At 39.4% G+C, this 22,166-nt stretch overlaps 1 protein-coding gene across 1 annotated transcript; it reads left to right on the top strand.

Moving 5' to 3' along the window:
• Positions 1-2,536: 2,536 nt before the first annotated feature.
• On the top strand, positions 2,537-21,602 carry STC2 (stanniocalcin 2). Its single transcript, XM_032210950.1, has 4 exons — positions 2,537-2,966; positions 5,072-5,214; positions 10,781-10,992; positions 18,883-21,602. The coding sequence occupies exons 1-4, from the start codon at positions 2,816-2,818 to the stop codon at positions 19,268-19,270; spliced, it is 894 nt and encodes a 297-aa protein (XP_032066841.1). The 5' UTR covers positions 2,537-2,815; the 3' UTR covers positions 19,271-21,602.
• Positions 21,603-22,166: the final 564 nt, after the last annotated feature.

The raw sequence follows: 22,166 nt of genomic DNA, 5'->3' as shown, positions 1-22,166 counted from the left end.
ATTTTAATTCAGGAGCAATGCAAGGTCTTTGTGTTTTCAATTAACCAGGTGAAAGCACCGAGTTGTAAATGAATCTATACCTAAGTGTACAAAGCAGAGTAAACTACTGATAGGCATTTTATAGTAAACTATCAAAAAAACCCTCATCATTTTTGTGAGTCTCTTTCTCCTCTGGTTAAACCTGTAAATCCTCCATCTTTTCTCAAAATAATATTTTTTTCAATTCAGTCATACATACCTGTGACTGGGGAACTATATTAGAATATGGTGGCATATTAATCTATTGAACACAGGACTTTTTCAGTGGTGGCGGCCCAATGTTTTTTGGAATCCCCCCTCTCCCCATATGCAAATATATATATATATATATATATATATATATATATATATATATATATATATATATATATATATATATATATATATATATATATATATATATATATATATATATATATACACACACACGTCTTTACTAGCATTCAGAAGGGTCTTAAAAATTCTATTCCAGGCTCGCTTTTAATTAAAGATTGCACTCCGCAGACTTTGTCTTTTGTTTTAAACTGCTACTGTTCTGAGTGTCTGGCTTGGGCATACAACAATTATTTTTGGCTTTTAATGGTCCTTGAGAAGTCATTGCAATGAAAGGCATGGTAACTATTAGAAGGAATGACCCGGGTTCCATCATAAATAAAAAGCCAAAGCCCACAAAATAATCTTCCCCTGAATTACTCTCCCTTCTTTTCTCTCTCTCTCTCCACAACGCAGGGCCTGGAAAAAAAAATCTTAACAAAGAAACTTTGTGATGCTTTGTACAGGAGGCGGCTTGAAAGGAAGCGTGGTTCCTATGCCTGGCGCTGGATGAGGCTGAGGGGGGGTGGGGGAGCTAAAGAAGGGATCTCCATGGCTCTGCCGCGTAGTGTCACGTCTTCCTCCCAGAACACCGCTTGCTGCTGGAGGTGTGAGTGGATTCTCTCAACTGCATTTTGACAGCTGGGAGCAGGAGAACCGCGGCGGCGGCGGCAGCTGAAGACATTCCTCCCTGCGCTGCGCCGCCCCTCCTCCTCCGGGAAGTCAGCTTGGCCCGGCCCTAACCTAGAGCGCCGGGACCGAGCCGTCTGCTCTTTCTCCTCCTCGGCTCGCAGCTTCGCTCGCACTAGCCAGACAGGCCCGGGGAGTCCGCGTCGCCTTTAACACGCAGTACAGCGCTGGAGGCAAGAAGTTGGTGGCGCGTCTGATGAAATTTCCCAAGTCGGTTGCCGCAGCTTCAATGCAGGGAAGGTGGGAGAGGGTTAAAAGGCGCGCCCCCGCCAGCCGCCACCTGCTTTTCCCGCCTTCCTCTCTTAAGCAAATAGGGAGGTGGCCGCTTGATTTGAATCGATGATATCGATAGTTTGCACTTAGCGGCCGCCGGATGACTCAGCCCGGAAGGTTTGGTTTCGGCGAGAATCCAAGGTGGGACCCACTTCACCGTCCTTACAAGAGGTTTCAATTGCTTCAGGTTCCATGCGGTGGGGGAAGGGCAGGACTTTTTTAAAGCAAATCCGTGAGTATAAAGCAGAGATGATGCAACGACGGCGGTGGAGTTACAGAAGAAAGGGTTTCATCTGTTCCTGCGCCCCTCCCTCCCCAATACTAATCCGCAGGCCTGCAAATTGAAATCCTCGTGACCGGGAGCGCGGTAAAATCGGGGATGGAGACGGTTCAATACGGAGCAAGCCCAACTCCCCCCCCCCATGGAACATTATCCATCTTTATTTTTCCATTCAGCAAAAGGCACAAACCCTCCCACCCTGTTTCAGGGAAGGGAGCATTGAGTTGTAGGCAGTTATAAACGGCTCGTGCTACAAACTTAAGCTGCAAAGACAATGAACCCAGATCATCCAAAAGGCTGCTCGTAACATCAACCTGGGCGTGCAAGAGTATTGTGCGCGCGCGTTTTCCCAATGTAAGAGCCCTCTGGGTCGGACCCAGAAACTCAAGTGGGTCTCGAGTCAAATCTCGGCCGTCTTTCCCTTCCACTTTTCAGAGCAGATTGCAAATGTTTTAGGCTTCTCTTGCCACCATATGCTCTCATTCGAAATTGGATCTTCGCAACCTACCCCCAGGTCGCGCCTTTTGCTATTCGTACTAATTCAGTGTGCTGTTACACAAGACAAGAGAATCTTCCATTCCCCTGAAAGAAATTTGTCCTGAACTAGTGACCTTTGTCTACCTTGGCAATTTATTTTTTGCTAGCATCACGGGTGGGTATGGTCTCCTGCTTACGTGCAGAGGGGGGTTACACTAATTTAATGGAGGGGGGCGTTAAATTACTCCAAATCCTGTTCTCTTCCACTGCAATAGCGTAGCTTTTCCCGCCGATCTTGCATTCGATGCCCTCGGCTTTGTCGCGGTTCTCCTGAAACGCGACCACCGCTGCTTGCTTTTGCAACCTGCAGTTTGGTGCAGCAACTTCGCATCCCGAGATATAATCGCGGCTCCCTCGAGTGCGTAGTAATACTTTGGGGAGGCCACGCCCCCGAGCGTTGTGTCAGAGTGAAATAGAGGCTCCGGTTGGTCGGGTTGGCGGACAACATCTGCTGGACTCCTTCATTCAAGTGACACCCGAGCTTTGAGACGTATTTGAGGAACCATCCGTTGCCTTTCCGGGCCACTTTCATTACTTCTATCAGCGCCGTTGGCTTCGCACAGTCTCCGCGTAGTTGGGACGGTAGGAAGATTGTGGGTCTTTCGCAAAGGAAGCCGAGAGAGAAGGGCGGGGAGGGGGCTTGGCAGCCTCCAAGTCGGCGTGGTTTGGGTACACACAAGGACCATGTGTGCAGAGTGCTTACGGAAATTGGTGACCCTGGCGTTGGTCTTTGCAATTGTGGATGCGGTAGTGGGCACCGAAGCCACGCATCCTCCAGAAGGTGCCCAGGACAGAGCTCCTCAGCAAAAAGGGCGGATGTCTCTGCAAAATTCAGGTACGTAGTTATTTCTTTGAGGCTCTAAACGCATCCGTGCCTGACTCGGGTTTCGGAGGCGAGGAAGCTGCGTTTCAAGTCCAGAACCAGGTGTGCGGGGATTGCGTCGCTAGGTGATAAGCATCGTTCATACAGGCGCTGGGAGTCGACAAGCAGAAGTCAGCGAAGGAAATAGAAGTGCTTCCCCAGCAGCTTGGAAGCTGTGGCTAGCCAAGCACGTGTTCCACCATTTGAACTACTATAGAGAGGCGACACTTCCATCTTTTCAACTACTAGCCAAAGAAAGTCGTCCCCGCGATTCCCCTGGTCAAAGTTAAACCAGGTTATCATCTTCATCGGAAGGACGGGGCTTCCCTCCGCTCTCTTGCTTTGCTTTAAAATAAAAGCCCGCGATTAGACAGGCAGCTTGCAAGAACCGTGTTTGCTTTTGCACGCTAACTGCGCAACTCCCATCCTCTTAAGTAAAAGGAAGGCGGGAGGAGGGGAGGGCACAGGCGTCGGCGCAGGTTTCGCATTTAATGCAGAAGGGGGAAGATGTTCAGGGGTGACTAGGCTCGGACAAAAGTCCTGAAGATGCTTTTTCGGCTGCAAGGGAGGCATCCAACTAGTAGGGTGGGGTGAGGTTATTTTCTCCCATCCTTTTTGCTTTTTTAAAATAATGTTACCGGGTCCTTCGCCTAGCATAAATGGTAAGACCTTTGGGAGACCGCTTCCCGGGTTATTCCCCACTTATTCACAGTAGGGGCGCTGGCTGCCCAAGTCTTTGAAGCTATTGGGCAAGCAGGATATATAGACGCTTCTGATGCCAGGAGTAGACAACTGCGTCCACACGTGAATACCCCCCACTCCAGGCAACGCTGAGCCAGCGGAGGCCAGGGCATGTGATAGGAACTCTTACATCCGACCCGGTGCCAGCGTAAAGCTAAAAACTGCTCCGCACCTAAATCCAAGCTGCACACTTACACAACGCTGGACAAAGAAACTATTTTTCCCTCTTAGTTATGTGCAGCTTCCCCTTTTTGTATAAAACAGCGCAGGCAGCCTGGTTGAAAAGAAGGCAATATCACCTTTTGCTTTTTAAGACTCTGGTCTGATCTCTTCTCCCCCGCCCCCTTAAAGGAGAGGTTGGCTGCAATATTTCTTTTGCAGTATTCTATTTCTATGCAACTCCTGTAATCCCAGGATTGGCTTGTACTTGCCCTTTTTAGACATTCCTGTTTTCTGCAAGTATTAGAAGGAAATCTCTATGGTCTTCTGGGGCTTGAATATCCTTAGAGGAGGCAATTGTAGAATGTCTAATTTTTCTATTACTGTTGTCAGTGACCTGGGTTTCACTTTGATATTGAACTCATTTAACACAATGTTGTATGATGGTAAATATGCATAGAATAGAAAAAATATAATCCATTTTCAAGAGTAGTCAAGGAAACCAGAAAATTAGGGGTGGGGAGCTCTGACCTGCAGATTTATCTGAAACTTTGTGAATGATTTCACTAATTTAAAGATGAGCTTTAAAAGAAGTATTTGGGGTCATTGATTCAGATGAGAAGACCCAATAAATAGTTGCATCACTTTCTCAGGTGCAGTTTTCTTTGAACTAATATTGAATTTTGGACCTTAATTCATGACAGTCAAATTAATCCAATATTTTTAATTACCTTTCCTTACATGATGATGATGACGATCAAAAAAGTATACTTGAATCTCATTCCATTTATCTATATAACAACCTTTTGAGGTAGATTAAAATTAGAGTTATTTTCATGACTACCCAGTGATTTTTGTGGCCTGGATGGGGATTTTAACTTGTATCTCCAATTTAGTGTAGTAATTTAAATTACTGCATCATATTGACTTGTGTCATTAAATTAGTTCAGATATGGATTTAACAGTGACTTTCTCTTATATTATTATTATTAGACACATTTATATGCCGCCCAATCCCGAAGGACTCTTCTGTTTATATAATTATTTGCAAAGCAATAATCTCCTGCATTATCACTCTGTTCCCCTTTTGAAATGAAGAAGTTGTTAACAAGTATTCTTTTGCCTACAGGTATATATAATAGTTGTAGACATTTACTGTGGTGACTGTTCATTTTCAGCTGAAATCCAGCACTGCCTGGTCAGTGCTGGTGATGTTGGCTGCAGTGTATTTGAATGCTTTGAAAACAACTCTTGTGAGATTCGAGGTTTGCATGAGATCTGCATGACATTTCTCCACAATGCTGGAAAGTTTGATGCCCAGGTAAGCAAATGCAATAATTTCAGGCATAGACAACTGGACCCAGAATCTGCTAATGTGAAAGTATAAAATAGTGTGGACTTTTATGAAAATGACTAGTTAAGGTTTTAATCAAACAGAGCAACTTACTTGAACAGAATATACCGTATTTTATTAGATGCACCTTAGTTTTTGGGGAGGAAAATGGGGGGGGGGATTCTGCCTCTGCCTATCAGGTATTCATCTGGCTAGCGTCCTTAGCCTGATCAGCTTCAGCTGGTTGTGATGACATGCGTACATTGCCGCCGATCACTGCCCAAAATGTGACACACACAGTCCAAAAACAGGGCATGCAGAGCCTAAAAGATGATGCGGAGCGGCCAAAAATGTGATGCGTGGAGGCAGCGATCGGCGGCAATGTGCTCTCAAACGGAGGGTGAAAATGCGAGGTCCGGAACCAAAAAATGCAAGCCATTGTCTGTGGCAGTCTCTGCAGCCAGGAAGAAGACGCGCAGAGGCCGAAGGGTGAGGGATGGTGGGTGGGCATGGCTACATTTGGAGTATAAGACCCACCCAAGTTTTCAGCCTCTTGGGGGGAAAAATAAGGTACTTATAATGTAGCGTATTAATTCTTTGTAAATATTCTCTTGATTAACATATCTGACCTTTATCGCCTGTTCAACCCTCCTTTAGTGCCCTAACATATACTGAAGCTCTCTTTCAAGCCCTTGCAGTGAAATCCTAATTCCACACAAGGAGCTTTTAGATCTATAGATAAAACAAGAATGGATATTACACATTTGTACAACACTGTGATTGTACTACTGTATGTGAAATACCAAATGCACAGTTAGGAAAGTGTTGATTGGGAGTAGGTTAATATATACGGGAAATAAGTTTCAACCCACAAATAATCGTGAAAAGACTACACAGTAGAAAATCCCATTGCTAAAGAAAACTGTTGTTGGGTTTGAAAAGCATTTTGCCTCCTGTTTTAAGGATACATCACTGATCCAGTGGAAACGAGATTTGGATTAATGGATACTTATTCCCATCCAATATTCCTTATTTGAGGGGTCTTTGGTGCTCTCTGAGCTTGCTTGTTTTCTTGAAGACTTTTCATTACCCTGACTAGCACTGATGATGTTACCCAGTTACGGTAATGAAATGTCTGCAAAAAAATAAACTCAGAGAGCACTAATTCAATCCTGAGCTACAAATATTCTCCTTTATTGATATTCCTTAGTTATTTGATCTTACTATTTCATTTCTCATGCAGCATCTTTCTTAGGTATTTTACAATTAAATATATTAAAATAGTACAATAAATACAAACAATATGAAAAAACACTAGGAGAAGGACTATAAAACTATTGATAACATTCACACAGAGGAAACCTGGATGAAGAGGAAAAAATTCAGCACATGCCTAAGCAATATAGTAGATGCCCTGTGAATTTAGGAGAAGAGCTACTGATTTGGAAAGCTCATTGTTCCTGGTACAAATTAATAAGTATGGCAGATCCAAGCCATAGTGACATTTTAAACAAATTAATTCTGGATGATAATGCAATGATACAACAGTAGGTCATCCTTTAATGTCATGTCAAGGCAGCTCTTGCTGCTTTGAAGTGCCAGCATTTCCAATTTATCTTAAAAGTCGAGAAGTTGAAACATTTCTAAAGTGACTGGGCCCTCGGTGGTTCTTAGCACATTAAAATGGAAGGGGGGGAGGGTTTATTTTGGATGCCTCAGTCCAAGGACACCAAGAGAGGAATTCTCTTGTTCAAACTTATCTCTGACTCCCTTTATATGATCAGTTGGATTCATTTCTGCAGATGAATACTGAGCCACACTGTCATTGGAAGTAACTGTCTCTGCTGCTTTATTGTAGTGATTCCTTGGCAGCCCACCAACATCGAAGTACATTCCTTAGCAAGAATCTGATATTAAGTTTGCCTCTTTCATTTTCTCTCAAAACTGTTTGTACATTGTTGATTCATCTTGTTATTATGCCTTGTACAACAATTTTCCCATTTCAGCAAAGATAACAAAAAGATTACATTGGTTTGATGTACTTGGCTTCACTGGCAATTTACAGAATGTGCATTGCTAATTAAAAGTTTAAACTTAGGGCTTAAAAACAGATTTTTCTATAAAACTTTTATTTGCTTTTCCAGAAATATAACAATAAAGGTTTCCTTCCAAATTAATAGGATTTTTTTATCTTCTCGTTACTGTTTTGAAAAGCTTTGAAAAAATACTCTACTTTGGCCTTTTCTTTCTTTACAAGACCTCATTTTACATTATGATATACATTTGTCAAAATAAGATTTTCATTCAAGTCCATAGTGCATTATCCCATAATATTTTGAAGTAAAGAAATCTAAGTAACAGTATGTTTATTCAAGTGTCACTTCAATATTTTTCATATTCTTGCTGACCATTTCTATGACAAAATAATAATCTCTTATATACTCCAAATAATATTGAAATTTCTTGATTTGCTATTACAAAACCAAATGAATAAAATATTTTGTCACTGATTAGCAGAGAGTATCCTTCCCTTCAAATGCACAGTAGTTTTATAAGACAAAAATCTAATCTGTTGAATCTAATCTGTTTAAGCAATGAAGAACCAACAGAAGAAGTTCCAATTTAACAGATAAAATTATATTTCCATAAAATTTGAGTAGGAAAAGAAAAGTTAGCTTCTATCGGTATGCCTTATTGATTAGTGACTGACTGCTCATTAACTAGGATGAGGAAACTTTTTTAAAAAGGAGGGATGCCATCAACTATTCAGCAAAAATAATTGCTATACAGTTATTCAGAACATTATAGTTTATCCTGAAGTATATCTGACTTTCAGAATTAGCAGCAAAGGGAGGTAGAGTTAAATTAATACTTTGTTTAGTTTTTCTTTGCATCCGTGACAAGTATAGTTAGAAGCAAATCAGACATTTTGTAATCTTAAGGCTTCCTTTTGGCCTAATCTTTTGCAGACGTTAAAAAAAAATATTCCAACCAATCTACATTCATATCAAAATGCTGTGAGCTTTCTGGGCTTGGGAATGATGTTTTTTAGCATTGAAAAGTTTATCTGGTCATGGGCAAAAGGAAAAAAATGAGAAAGAGAGAAATAGACTTTAACAATTACAAGAGATAGAACCTCGGTCTTAGGAGATACGCCTACTTATCAACAAATGTTACTGAATTTAATAGACTTGGTCAATGCATAGGATAACACTTTTTCATTGGGAAGCATCATTGTATTCATGTGGGCTTATTTCCACACACAAATAGGGTTGTGCCTCTGAAGATAAAACCCACATCGTGTAACCTGCAGAGGAGGGAAGAAGATACTTAGGATAGCAAATCCCCATCTCCTGACAACTGGAAACTCAGTTTAGTCTTTTACTTCATCTAACTTCCATGATTCCTCTAATGGTTTAAATATAAAAATCATCTCTCTAAGGGCTGAAAGCTTTATGATACAACATACCATAAAGTCATTATTTCTATAATGGATGGGCTCACATAATTATACTAAGCCAAGAACAAACCTTATTATGGCATTGTGCAATGTGTGAACCCATCCATTATATACTGGCTATCTTTCAAGACCATACTGTGATACTAGTTGTGTTACCAATTTAATATTGGGATTGGGTTGTTCTTGCCAATTACCATTATCAAGGTTTTTCTCTCTCCAGGGAGAGTGGAAAATAAATCCCTGTCCAGGTCTTGGTTTGGCCCAAGCCAGGGTGGAATGGGGAGGGCACAAGCCTTACAGAGGTCAACTAATAGCAAGATTACTTTGCACATTGGTAAATCAACTCACTGGTTTCATCAGAACTGTGGAATCTTCTTAGCTTCAGGTGGTGATGAAGCTTTGAACTCAGAAAACTCCATTTTTCAATAGAGCCTCCTTTCCCTCCATAATCATTATGAATGAAGTATTTCCAGTTTATCTGAGTAACTCCAAAAAGCCTATCCAAACAGTGAAAGTGAGCAAACAGAGTCCTGAAGAGAACAAACAAGTGGCATGGACACATTGGATTTTTGTTCTTGCATTTCCTCTTCATCTTTGCATTGTGTGAAGTAGATTTGGGCGATCCTCATTTGAGCAGGAGTTCCCTCACAATATAAAATCAGGGTCTGTTCCTAGATACTCTTCAGTAGCATGGGATTGGGCTTGCAGTGTACTTCCTGGTAGCTTACTTGGTAGTGGCTGGCAATATTGCATTAATTGGATTTTCCACAGCAATAAGGACAGGATCACTCAAATACATTGTGAAAAGTTGAAGTGGTTACTTTCACCTGTTAGGCATGATGGATGGCAAGCAGGGGACTAGAACAGTACAACTGTTGGCAACGACAACTACCCAAAGAATGTTACATGCTACTGTCTGATTTCGGATTCTTCCAATAGACACTACATGTATGATAATGAGTAACGTCAGTTTGACAGGTCAGTTTCCAGAAGGATGTCACAGCACAACAATAATAGTAATGGCAGATTGGTATTTTTGTACCAAACTTTATCACAACATAGTCTCACAGCCTCATGGAGAGATTTTAGGCTGGCTTCTGCTGGCATGAGAATGAGCTGCAAATCAGCAAAGATAATGCACTGGTTTTGAATTGACTGGTCCTCACCAATGGATATGTTACAGTAAAGCATATTCAAATCCTATGCATAAGTATCATTGATAAGAATTGCTGGCTAATTACAGTTTGCAGGATAGAAGACATTAACAGAGATCCAGTTTGGTCTAGTGGCTACAGCACCAGACAAAAAACCAGGATACTATGAGTTCTAGTCTTGCCTTAACCATGAAAGTTGACTTTGGGCCAGTCACAATGTTTCAGCCCAACTCATTTCACAGGTTTGTTGTGGGAAAAATAAGAGGAATAAGGTTTGTTGGATATGTTTCCTGCCTTATCTGTAAAAATAATAAAGGCAGGATATTTTCAAAAATTAAATAAAAAATTATTTTTATGGGTAAAAAACAGAATTGTGTTGATTGAAATTGTTCCCATTAATTACCCTCAACACCAAGGGTCCTCCTGCCACAAGGAGCCCAAGTGGTAAAGATGGTCTCCAGAATTTGCCTCACAAAGGAGTTGCTTTCAGGGAACAGGTTTTATAGCACTGTTAACTCTCTTTTCCCCCTCTACTTTCAAAATTGCTCGGTTTAGGCATCAGTAAAGCGGGAGGTTAGATAATATTGAGGATTCAGTGTCTAGCAGACACTGAGCACCTGCTACAACCAAAGGAAGAAATTATCTGATTGGGATTAGAGCAAAATATTTGTTATTTTAGAACAGGCCTGTCAAATTGGCGGCCCGCAAACTGGATGCGTCACATGCAGGCCACGCCCATCCTGGCTCCACAAAGGCAAAAAACGTGATATGTCATGATGCATCACATGACGCAATCGAGTTTGACATCCATGTCTTAGAACTTTTAAGAGTAAATAAAGCAATTTCCTTTCCAGCTGTTAATTGAAAAATGGAGCTGGATGTCAAGACATGCTTAATGGACATGAGTTTAGTTTTGCTTTTTCTTCTTTTCTCATCTCAGGGGAAATCCTTCATTAAAGACGCCCTGAGATGCAAGGCACATGCCTTGCGGCACAAGTTTAGTTGTATCAGTCGCAAATGTCCTGCTATCAAAGAAATGGTGTTCCAGCTACAGCGAGAATGCTATCAGAAGCATGATCTCTGCTCTGCAGCCAAAGAAAACGTCCAGGTCATTGTGGAGATGATTCATTTCAAAGACTTGCTACAACTCGAGTAAGTAAAGAGGGGGCATCTAATCTGCTAGCGTAAGTTCCGGAAAGTTGCATGTCGCTTAATTTTACTCATTAGAGGAAAATTTTAGTCCACAGCATTTAGCCATACAAATGAGCCATAGAGTTGTAGCCATGCCACAAAGGTGAACTAAAACGCCCAATTTTTTAGAATCCTCCTGTATAAAATGGATTGCCCACTCTCTTCCTGTCCTTTTTTGAACAAATAAATGAATGATCATTTTCTGATCATTCTCAGATTTTTCCCTTTAATATACTCAGATATAACAGTGAAATCTGAGGTTTATTTTTACATGTTATAACAATGGAATAAAATTAAACCATGTTTTACATATAAAATGACTTCTCTTTTTTGTTGGTCATTTGCAATGAAAACTCTCTGCTTTCTAATGTATTGTTCAGCATCATGCATTAGGAAGAAGACAAGATTATCTCGCACCCAGAAATGAGAATGTACTCAAGTTTGAATATAAATCTGCTCCTATTATAATGCGAGACTTGGCCATGGTGTAAAAGAAAAATAATAATTACATTATGATTATAGAGAAGCAGGGACATCCACCAGGGAGGTAGAAAAAGTCAAGATGGCAGGCATTACTATACTACTTTTGTCCTTTTGCAATAGCAATAGTCCATAGATTTATGCGCCACTTCACAGCATTTTACAGCCCTCTCTAAGCAGTTTACAGAGTCAGCATATTTTCCCCAACAATCTTGGGTTCTCATTTTACCGACTTCAGAAGGATGGAAGATTGAGTCAACCTTGAGCCCCTTCAGGATCGAACTCCAGGCTATGGGCAAAACTTGCCTGCAATACCATGTTCTAACCACTGCACCAATAGGTTATACCTACACCTATACTCTTTTTATATGCATGCAAAACACATTTAAAAGAGGTGGGGTTTGGATCATGCTTACCATTTTGACCCCCTTCACTGCTTGTAAGTATTCTGTGGGAGGGTACTCTTTTTTTTTTTACCCTCTTCACTGTTTGTAAGTATTCTGTGAGTGCTGCAGCACATGTTGGATAATTGGCTTACACATCGTGAAGGAAAATGCCAGTCCTCACCAACACATAACCTCTCAGTATTTGCTGAATCTTTAAAATGTAGAATTCTATTGAAGCCAACTTTTTGTGAATGGCTGGCAGAAACCTTAACTCTTAATATATAACCTGCCAAAATATAGGTACAAATACGCCACTTAACTCCTCCAATCTCTTATTCAAAAGCTTATTTTTTCTGCTCCAAGAATGACAACAAACAGATACTTAAAACCTACAATTACGAGACCTTTAAATTGAAATTTTCTGTGTTAGACATTTGTTTGGATCAGAATATCTTTAAAAATAATACAGTTTTGATAGCAACTTAACCATTAAATCTGGAAACATTTTTAACGCTTCTAAAATTGACATCAACAGTTGTTGATGAAACAACTTCCCCCTATACTCTTTATCTTACTTCATCTACCATGCCACACTTAATTAATTGCTTTGCATTGCTTGGTGTTGGAGATGAGGTGGAATAAATCAGTGGTTTTTTTAACAGATAGTAAAGATGCTCAGTATAGCTGTAAAGTACAAGATGGGAAGCAAATGAATAATAAAAAAACTAGTAAAAATCATCTCACTGGAACGAGGATACTAAATACTTGAATCACCATGGGAGGAGATCTTAGCTGCAACAGTGTTCATTCAGCTCCACATGCTGCTCTCTAAGAATAGAGTCTCCTTTCTTATCTGTTCTGGAAAATGCTCCCTTGTGGAAATTTTTTGCTCTTTGCAAATTGATTCATGCTGCAGAAATGGAATAGAATTTCCGCTCTGGAGTAAGAAACAGAAATCCTTTTACAGACCCTTATACCTGTATACTAAGATAATAACTACATTGCTGTATAGAAACAACCAAGGAACATGGGAATAAAATTGTCTATCCTGAAGTAAATCTTTTTTCAGTAATTTGTGCATAATTACAGCATATTACATTTGTGTAGTTCTTATCCTATATATAAAACAGTGTCTTAGTACAAGGTCACAAATGATAAAACACTATCAACCATAAATACAGGGGTGGGCTGCTACGGGTTCACCCAGGTTTGGGTGAACCCGTAGCTAACGTTATGGCCAGTTCAGAGAACCTCCAAATCCCACCCCTGGCTGGTCCCGCCCCTCCCAGGAGTCTCCACGCAGCCCGTTTTGGATGCGAGGTAAGTGCAGAGCCCGCATGGAAGCTCAGGGAGGGGGGGAACTGGAGGGCCTCTGGAGCCCAGGGGGAGGCAGTTTTCTCCCTCCCAGAGACTTAAGGAAAGCCTCTAAAGCCTGGGAAAGGCGAAAACGGCACATCTGCCATGGTGCAGGAGGCTGACTGCCTTGTTTTTTTTATGCTTACTAGGTTATTAATATTTGTTATAGCCACCCAATTCCAATGGACTTGTGGCGGCATACAAAAATAATCCATAAAAACAGATAAAGCCAGACAAACCATCCAAACAAAAACATTCTTAAAACAAACAAAAAGAAAACAGAAGAATTCTCAAAAGTGCAATACAGTAATAACTTAACCCTAGGCCTATTGCTTATATATTTATTAGCAAGAATGTGTCCATGAACATCTGACCTGCATTCAAATGTGTTATTTAGTTCAGAATTACAGTCATTTTTACAACCCTTTTTGTAATAATGCACTGTAATTTACTTCAGTGGTAGGTAAATGGCCTAAAGTAGGGATGCCAAACTGTTGCCCCTTGGGCCAGATGCATCACACACAGGACACACCCGCTCCGGCTCTGCAAAGGCAAAAAAAATGTTACAATACGTCATGTGATGTGATCGAGTTTAACACCCGTGGTCTACAGTGTTTTACTTATAATCCTAGTGCAACAAACTCAAATGTGCCTGAAATTTTTAATGCTTTGTGTGCAAGCAATGTATTTGTGGATCTATATCTATAGAGAATATAACTCGGATCATCTTTTAATGGCAGGTAGGGTTGTGGGATTTATTTATTTTTCATCCTAAAAGATGAAATGGTGCCAGGGATAATAAAGGTTTTGCTTCAGTTTCAGACCAGCATTGATACTGCATTGGAGTGGCAAGTCAAATAGCGCTTGCATGCTGGGTGAGATAATGTCTTAGGTAATTTTGCCTCCTTGAGTAATTCTGCCACGGAGTGCCAAGATAAATGCCTCTTGCATGCTGAGTGAGACAAATATGTCCTTCAGATTCCTGTGGGCCCCTTCCATGAAATTGGCAACCAACTAAATTATAAACGACTGGTAGTTAAATGTGATAGTTTAGTTCAGTGGTTTGCAGACAGTGTTCTGTGGCAAGATGGAGAAGCTGACAGATTGCACATCATCACTGAACTTACCCAGGAGAGAACGCCATGTGCTTTTCCCAACTCATTTAATTTGATGGTGCGATGCAACACCTAATCATGGCCCGGCCAAACAAAGCACGCACAAGAGAACATGTCCCAAAATCCATAGCAAGCTTCCCTGGCAGGATTGTACTGTTCCTTGGCACACACACACACACACACACACACACACACACACACACACAAAGACTGCTGCAAGAATTATTCAAGGAAAGAATATAGACGTAGACATAAATGGAGAAAAAAAATTTACTTATATGCTGTGTAAAGCTGGAATTTTACTCTCATAATTAACCACAAAAGGGAGGGCATTTAAATTTCAGACCAAATGTTCATCTTTTCCAATACTTGGTATTAGACAACAGTAAATAAATTATTGTTCCTTCAGCTTGACCTAAAGATTCTGGAAAATTTGTAAAACAGTAGAAAAATATGGGTTTTTCTAATATTTTTGCAGAAAGAAATAGACTTGGGAGACAAAGACTTGAAATATAGACAATATTTTTTAATCATCCTTTATAACTAATTCTAAACAAGCGGCGGCTGCTTCCAGCTTCTGGCCAGTTCCAGGATGTTAGAGCCTCGTGGAGAGCCAGAACAACTATCTCTAGGTCAGAACTCAGTAAGAACAAGGAAGTGCAAGAGCATCCTTCCTTTGTGACTACTATAAACATTAATGCATCCTGGAGTAAGAAATACATATTAGCAATTGTATTATATAGTTATCTGCGCACCCGAACTGTGAAGATCTGTACATTTTTGGCTTATATGGCATTTAAGATGTAATTTTATTTATACCATTTAAAAAGAAAATATTAGGAAATATTTCATAATCATGATTGGGGTGGGGAGATTTTTTTTCATTTACACATATCTACAGTTCATACTTCATAACTGCAGTGCAATATTACAAATGCTAAGGAATAGGCAAGTAAAAAGGGTTGTAAAAATGGCTGAACTAAATAACACATTTGAATGCAGGTCAGATGTTCATGAACACATTTTTACCAATAAATATATAAGCAATATCAATAGGCCAAGGGTTAATTTATTACTGAAGAGGCCTGAATTGCCCATTTTCCCCCACATTTCTCCATCTAGGCTAGTCTGTTACTGTGTATGCAACAGCATAATTCAAAGTTTAGTGAGGATTAAGTCGTTTGTAACAACAACAAAAGAAAATGCCAACATTCTTCAAGAACATTCTTCTTCCTTCTTTGCTTTGGAATCCTGATAAAACCCTGACCCCATTGGGTAATGTCTTTAATGAGCCCATACACCATAATTCACCTCAATTATATATATGTATATATTGAATTTTTTGCTGATAGATAAATGAAGATATCATTTCAAGCTATTTAGTTCTCATCAGCTAGCCATACCCTTACTGGCATTTAAACTTGGGCTATTTTACATGTTAGGCAGTTATAATAACCTCCAAGCCACAAGCTCTCCTTCCTTATCATGTGTGTGTGTGTGTGTGTGTGTGTTGTATTTGTGCTGATAAATAAAGGCACAAATACAATACAAATGTAACAAAGGCAACAGTAAAACTATTGGGTTTCTGTCTGGATGGTCTCTTGTGACGAGCCGATAGACAGAGAAAGGAAGCAGTAGGCTTCCTCCCATATTTGGGCATACCAGGGGTTGTGACACTAAATACATACATACATACATACATATCCAAAAATTTTAATAATCACTACCTTAAATGATAATTACATATTCAAAATAGGCCAATTGAGACTGACTTCTATTCTACTGGTAGTTCTTGACTTACAACAATTCATTTAGTGACCATTCAGAGTTAACACCAACACTGAAAAAAGTAACTTATGACTATTTTTCACACTTAACTACTGTTGCAGCATCAGTCACATGATCAAAATTCGGACATTTGGCAACTGGCATATTTTTATGATAGTTGCAGTGTCCCAGGGTCATGTCATCACAGTTTGGGACCTTCTGACAAGCAATGGGGAAGCCAAATTGACTTAACAACTGTGTTATTAATTTAGCAACTAACTTCATGAGTCAGTTAACAGGTGTTTCATAAAAGGTAAAATGGGGCAAAATTTGACTTAACTGTTTTGCTTAGCAACAGAAATTTTGGTCTCAATTGTTGTCCTAAGTCAAGGACTACCTATAGACTTTATATTTTTCTGCAGTGGTGGTTCATAGAATTATATAAAAGTATTTCAAATACCTTATTAGGCATGTGCTCATACATTAAGTATTTGAAGAGTAGTGGAAACTAATAACATAAATTACTGGCTGTTTATCGTATGTTTAACTGCTATGTCTTAGATTAATGAAAAATGTGGTCTTACACTGAAGAATCATGCAATTATATGGCTGATGCTGTCATTCTCTATTATGTGGACTTGGAAGATAATTAGCAAGATTTGTGAACCATAATTCTAGGAAGAGACTCAACATTGGAATGTATTCAGTTTCTGTCATTCATCTCAAAACCAGTAACTGAGCAAATTCCCCAGCACTGAGAAGTCTGAGATTTGTGGGCAAAAAAAGACCTCTTGATTATTATAATGTTCTTGCCAATATAAAATATGAAGTTAAACACAAATACTCCATTAAGCTAAAAGATTCTGCAGCAGATATAATGACCTAAAGGTGACGATGGGATTACTGTCATGTCTATTTGCTGAAATTTAAAGTGTACTACCCATTTAATGAGTAGAATCACATGAAATTTTCCAAATTTGCAGAGATGGAGTAGTATCTTGTAGATCTAATTAATGACAGTAAGGCAAAGGACAATTTTCCCAAAATACAGGATACCACTGTAAACCAGTAGAGCAAAGAATCTTAATATCAGAGAACTGGTTATGTGCTGTATCCAAGGGAGTCTTACTGCTCAGTTGCTAATGCTGAAGCAAGAAACAAAAAGCAATTCAAAAGAAAAAAAATAATTGATGATTCTTCAATTAAATGCATGAATTAGTAAAGTCAAGAATACATCTGAAAAATCTCATCTTGGGCAGTGACGGAGCCCTCTGGGAAACTTACCAACTCTGATTTTCTATAACTTAGTCATGCTAACTGGGAATTGGAGTTGCAGCCAGCATATTTTAGGATATCAGAATAAGGAAGATTGTTACATCCAATTGTAAAGAATTTTGAGAAACCCTTTTCACTATTTGTAATTACCACAGATAATCTTAGATACATAATTAATTAGTAAGTGGTGATATTGTTACTGGGGTTTTTTTGTAGAAGGCTTATATTGTATTTTTTTCTGGAGACATGCAAACATTTGATGCATACCATATTTTTCAGAGTATAAGACGCACCAAGGTTTTGAAGAGGCAATTTTTTTTTAAAAAGGGTTTTGCACTCCCAAAAATTGCCTGTTTTTTTTCCCCACAAAAAATGAGCATGAATAGCCCTTAGGAGGCTTGTAGAGTATTCCTGGGGGAGGGGGTGGCCAAAAATGAACAAAAAATGGCCCATTTTTCACAAAAACGGACTCATTTTTTGCCAAAAAAAGGGCATGGATAGCCTTTAGGAGGTTTATAGAATGCTCCTGGGGGCTAGGGGAGCAAAATTGAGGAAAAAAACAGCCTGTATTTTGCTCATTTCTGCCCTCCCCAGCTCCCAGGAGCTCTTGGAAAGCCTCCTAAAAGCTATGCACAGCCATTTTGGTGAAGTGGGCAGGTTTCGGGAGGCAAAAACTGTATTCAGTGTATAAGATGCACCCAGATTTTCAGCTTCTTTTTTGAGAGGAAAAAGTTGCGTCCTATACTCTGAAAAATATGGTAAGTAGCCCATAAAGCTTTTTGGATGGTCCGTGGCCAAATTGAAAGTTGCTGTTTGGGTGCTTTAATCCACTTACAAAATAGAATAAGGCTGTTTTGATGAGCATATGGACCAAAATGTACTTGTCCTAGGCAGAAGTGTTTCAAAAGTGAAGTAAGCATGAGAAACAAGAGTCAGCATTTGCCGATAACTGAGGCAGGGGGAGGAAAATAAGAAGATAGTGGGAAGATCAGGCTGGGTGAGGCATATCATGCTTGAAATCAGTTCTTTACTCCCAAACCATTGCACTAAGGAAGAGGACAATACATTGGCGTCAGCTGAGGCAAGGCAAAGACAGGAAGAGGCTGGAGAGATGTGAAGAGAGGTATAGTGGGATATGCTGGACTGGGACATTAGCATTGGCTGATGAAGGAGGGAGCAGGAGGGTCTGGGAAGATGGGGCACGAAGAGCAATATACCTGCTTTGGTGAGAAAGGAAAAAGTGGGTGCTGCACGTCAATCCTACCCTATTTGACTCATATAATCATGACAGATCTTCGGGAACAATGCAAGAATCCTTGGTTTTGTTTTCCTGCTGATCTGCATCCAATATGGTTAGAATTCTAGAATATGATATATCGTCTAATGGATAAAATAATATATAGCTACTGATTTGCAGATAATTTGAGTGCATCTGCTACTCTTCCATAACTCTATATATTTTTTCCCCTCAGACCTTATGTTGATCTGGTGAATATACTGCTTACTTGCGGAGAAGAAGTCAAAGAAGCCATCACCCATAGTGTCCAAGCCCAGTGTGAGCAGAATTGGGGCAGTCTGTGCTCCATCCTGAGCCTCTGTACTGTGGTTCCACATGGAGAGTCTACCCTGGAATCTGAGAAAAAGCCAAATGAAGTCTCAAGAATATCCACTGGCCAAGGAAACCTTGTAATTCACTCTCAGTCTGGTACCAGAGAGAATTCTCAAAATCCTAGAGGGGAAAGAGGTAGTAGGCTGCCTATGAATGCTCGCACTAAATCTGGGGGTCATAATTCCAAAGCAACACATGAGACCTTTGAACAGAGAGATGAACCTTCTGACTTCTCTGATATCCGAAGGTGAAAGGAGTAGACAACCCCACCTTTCCCCCTTCGCCAAAAACTTCCTCCGTTGAGTTCATTTTATCTAGGGGCATTCCAAAAATATTTACAAGATAAAGGGGCTACGTCAAGCATAGGGCATTGCGGGTTATGGGGCAGCAACAGCATATGTATTATAAGCTAAAGAGGAAAAACAATGACTATGGGTCGCTGATTGTATCCAACAAATTCAGTGTGTAGATGCAACAAAATGTCTTTTAAACTCTAATTTCTTGAAAAACAAAGAGATGCAGGTCTGGGTTGGCAATATTATTTTTAAATCAGGGATAGATTAATACAAGTTATGATTTCTTCACTGGCTTAGACTGTCTAGATTAAATTAAACATGACTTTAAATATAAAATAATTCAGTCTTAATAGAAATTATAAGGGTGTAACTAACATGGGCTACCGTGGTATTTGTAAGAAGATTAATGAGTATGGTAAAGGGGACCTTCCAATTACAAACTTAGTTATCCTCTGAACCTACATTCTGCTCCTTTTTAAGTGACACCATCTGCCTTAAGTATTTCCTTGTGCTGATTTGGGCAGTTTATTCCTCCACCATTCCTTTGAAAATTGGTTAATTACAGAACCAGTTCCAGATAAGGCGAATGGGCCTTCTCTGCTAGTTCAGTATTACACAAAACTCTTCTTTAATACTATAAATCTAAAAAGGCCCACTCCACTTCTGATTTAAATGGATTTCATATTTTTCACATATTTTTTCAGGCTTGATGGAAAACCTCTTTGTACGCTGTATCAGAAATCAATATCACAAAGGTTACAGGGTTGCAGTATTTTTATGCTTTAAGGGCCACCGTTATGTAGTAGCTGTTAAAGAAAAGTGTCAGTGAAGCGAGGATAAACCAAGCACTACAATGATTTCATCTGGTTAAATATGTGAATTGCACATTTCTCCATAGCTCCATCCTCATTGCATTTTCTTGGAAATATAGCTAACTTTGTCAAATTAATGGAATTTATTTCACTGAGTAAGTTTGGATTGCAACTTCCATGGTCCCAATTAATGTGTTATATTTCATTTTGCTTTTAACCATGTCTGTTTATTATTATTGGAACATATTCAAGATATTTACACATTGAAACTTCAGTCAACACTTTACTGGAAGAAGGTGTTCTTAAACCTTTTAGAAAAGTGTTAAACCTTTCTGGAAAACAGGACTGTCTAAAATATTTTGGGTGTATTATACCCAACTTTACCCAACTGGTAAAAATGTTGGATGTGTTGAACTTCGAGTTTCATATTGCTGGATGGGGATTGTACTATTTCTAAGCCAACTCATTTGAATGATCCCAGCTTGGAGAAGGCAATGTTAGCTGTTCTAGTCTTGGAAGGAAAGCCTAGACCTTTAAGTTACTTGTTCACAGAGAGTTTTATATCTTTGTTTTTCCTAGTTAATGCATCTTTGGGACAGCTGTAGCTGTTTATATGCATAGAATATGCAAAAGTAGTCCATGTTATACTGACAGGACAACTCATAAATTGCAGAAGTGAAGCAGATTAATATGAATTGCTGTTCCATAACCTAGCATGGACTTCAAGTTCCACTATGAAGCTTTGGATGGAAGTATGAAAATATCAGGTTCAGGAATCTCAAATGAAACTCATTCCTCTTACTGAACGTAGTTAGAAAAAAATATAAGGACATTGCATTGTTTCTGCAGCTAGGAAACATTATTTGCATTTTGGGGGAGGGAAACAGCTTTTTGTGATTATGATGGTGAGAGTCCTAAATTACCCCTTGAAACAATGAAATGTACGAGAAACAATATAAGTACCCTTTTTCAAAATGAACTGAGAGAGGAAGAATTGTGACCACTTCAGAATAAATCATCACGGAGAGGTTAAAAAGCCCAAAGATCTATTAGTATGATTCCCAATTTCTAAATTTAAGTCTATGAGAAGTCTATCTGTGGGAATCAAATCATGGTTGTACCGTTGAATGTCAGCAGATCATCTCAGTGTGCATATAATTTATCTTCAGTGATCTAGGGATGTTAATATTTGTTTCACAAATATCGTTAAGAATTTGGGGGGATGGGTAAAGAAATCACACAAGGCTAATTTTCCTATTTTCTCTCTGTGTGAAAATTGGATATATGTGTTCATCTACTGATTCCACATATTCTTTAATGTAAATATTTAACATTTTTATTTATTATATTTTCTCCATTTAAAAAAATTGAACTGAGCACTGCTGGCTAAGGTAATTTAAATATATGTCAGGACCTGTGTTGTATATATTCATGCCACAAGTACATTTTTGTTATTGTTTAGATCAAGGAAAATATAATTTTATACACTCCATAAAGTTATTGACAGCATCAATCATTTATTTATTATTATTATCATTCATTCATTTCTAACAGATACAAGTGCATTTAACCTAATAGTTTTATCAAGACATGTATAGCTACTTGAAATTTTTAAAATAAAAAAATCAGCTGTCCACTAAGACATTTAGTCACATCCTAACAAAAAGCTTAGTTTTAATTATAGCCATAATTCAGAACAAAGAATATCATTTGGGGTATATAGTTTTGTTCAGGCAAAGGCCCAGAGCATTCAGAACTTAACTTAGTTAGAGCCGACATGGCGCAATGGTTAGAGTGCAGTACTGCAGGCTACTCAGCTGACTGCTAGCTTCAGTTCAGCAGTTCAAATCTCACCGGCTCAAGGTTGACTCGGCCTTCCATCCTTCCAAGGTGGGTAATGTGAAGACCCCGATTGTTGGGGGCAATATGCCGACTCTGTAAAACACTTAGGGCTGTAAAACCTCTTCCCCATAATTCTAGCTGTAAGAATGAGTTCCCATGGTGGGAACACACCAGAATCTATCACTCATCTTTTCTAC

Source organism: Thamnophis elegans, chromosome 2, assembly GCF_009769535.1.
Source record: "Thamnophis elegans isolate rThaEle1 chromosome 2, rThaEle1.pri, whole genome shotgun sequence".
In the NCBI taxonomy this organism is placed as follows: domain Eukaryota; kingdom Metazoa; phylum Chordata; class Lepidosauria; order Squamata; family Colubridae; genus Thamnophis; species Thamnophis elegans.
The sequence above is the reverse complement of the archived record's forward strand: the minus strand, read 5'-3'. Positions and strand labels throughout refer to the sequence as shown.

Bases quoted from the DNA above. Each gene is read 5' to 3' on its own strand.
- STC2 (XM_032210950.1), top strand. From the start codon at position 2,816: ATGTGTGCAGAGTGCTTACGGAAATTGGTGACCCTGGCGTTGGTCTTT. The intron at 5,215-10,780 runs GTAAGCAAATGC...TTCTCATCTCAG, and splicing joins CTGGAAAGTTTGATGCCCAG to GGGAAATCCTTCATTAAAGA. The intron at 10,993-18,882 runs GTAAGTAAAGAG...TTTTCCCCTCAG, and splicing joins AAAGACTTGCTACAACTCGA to ACCTTATGTTGATCTGGTGA.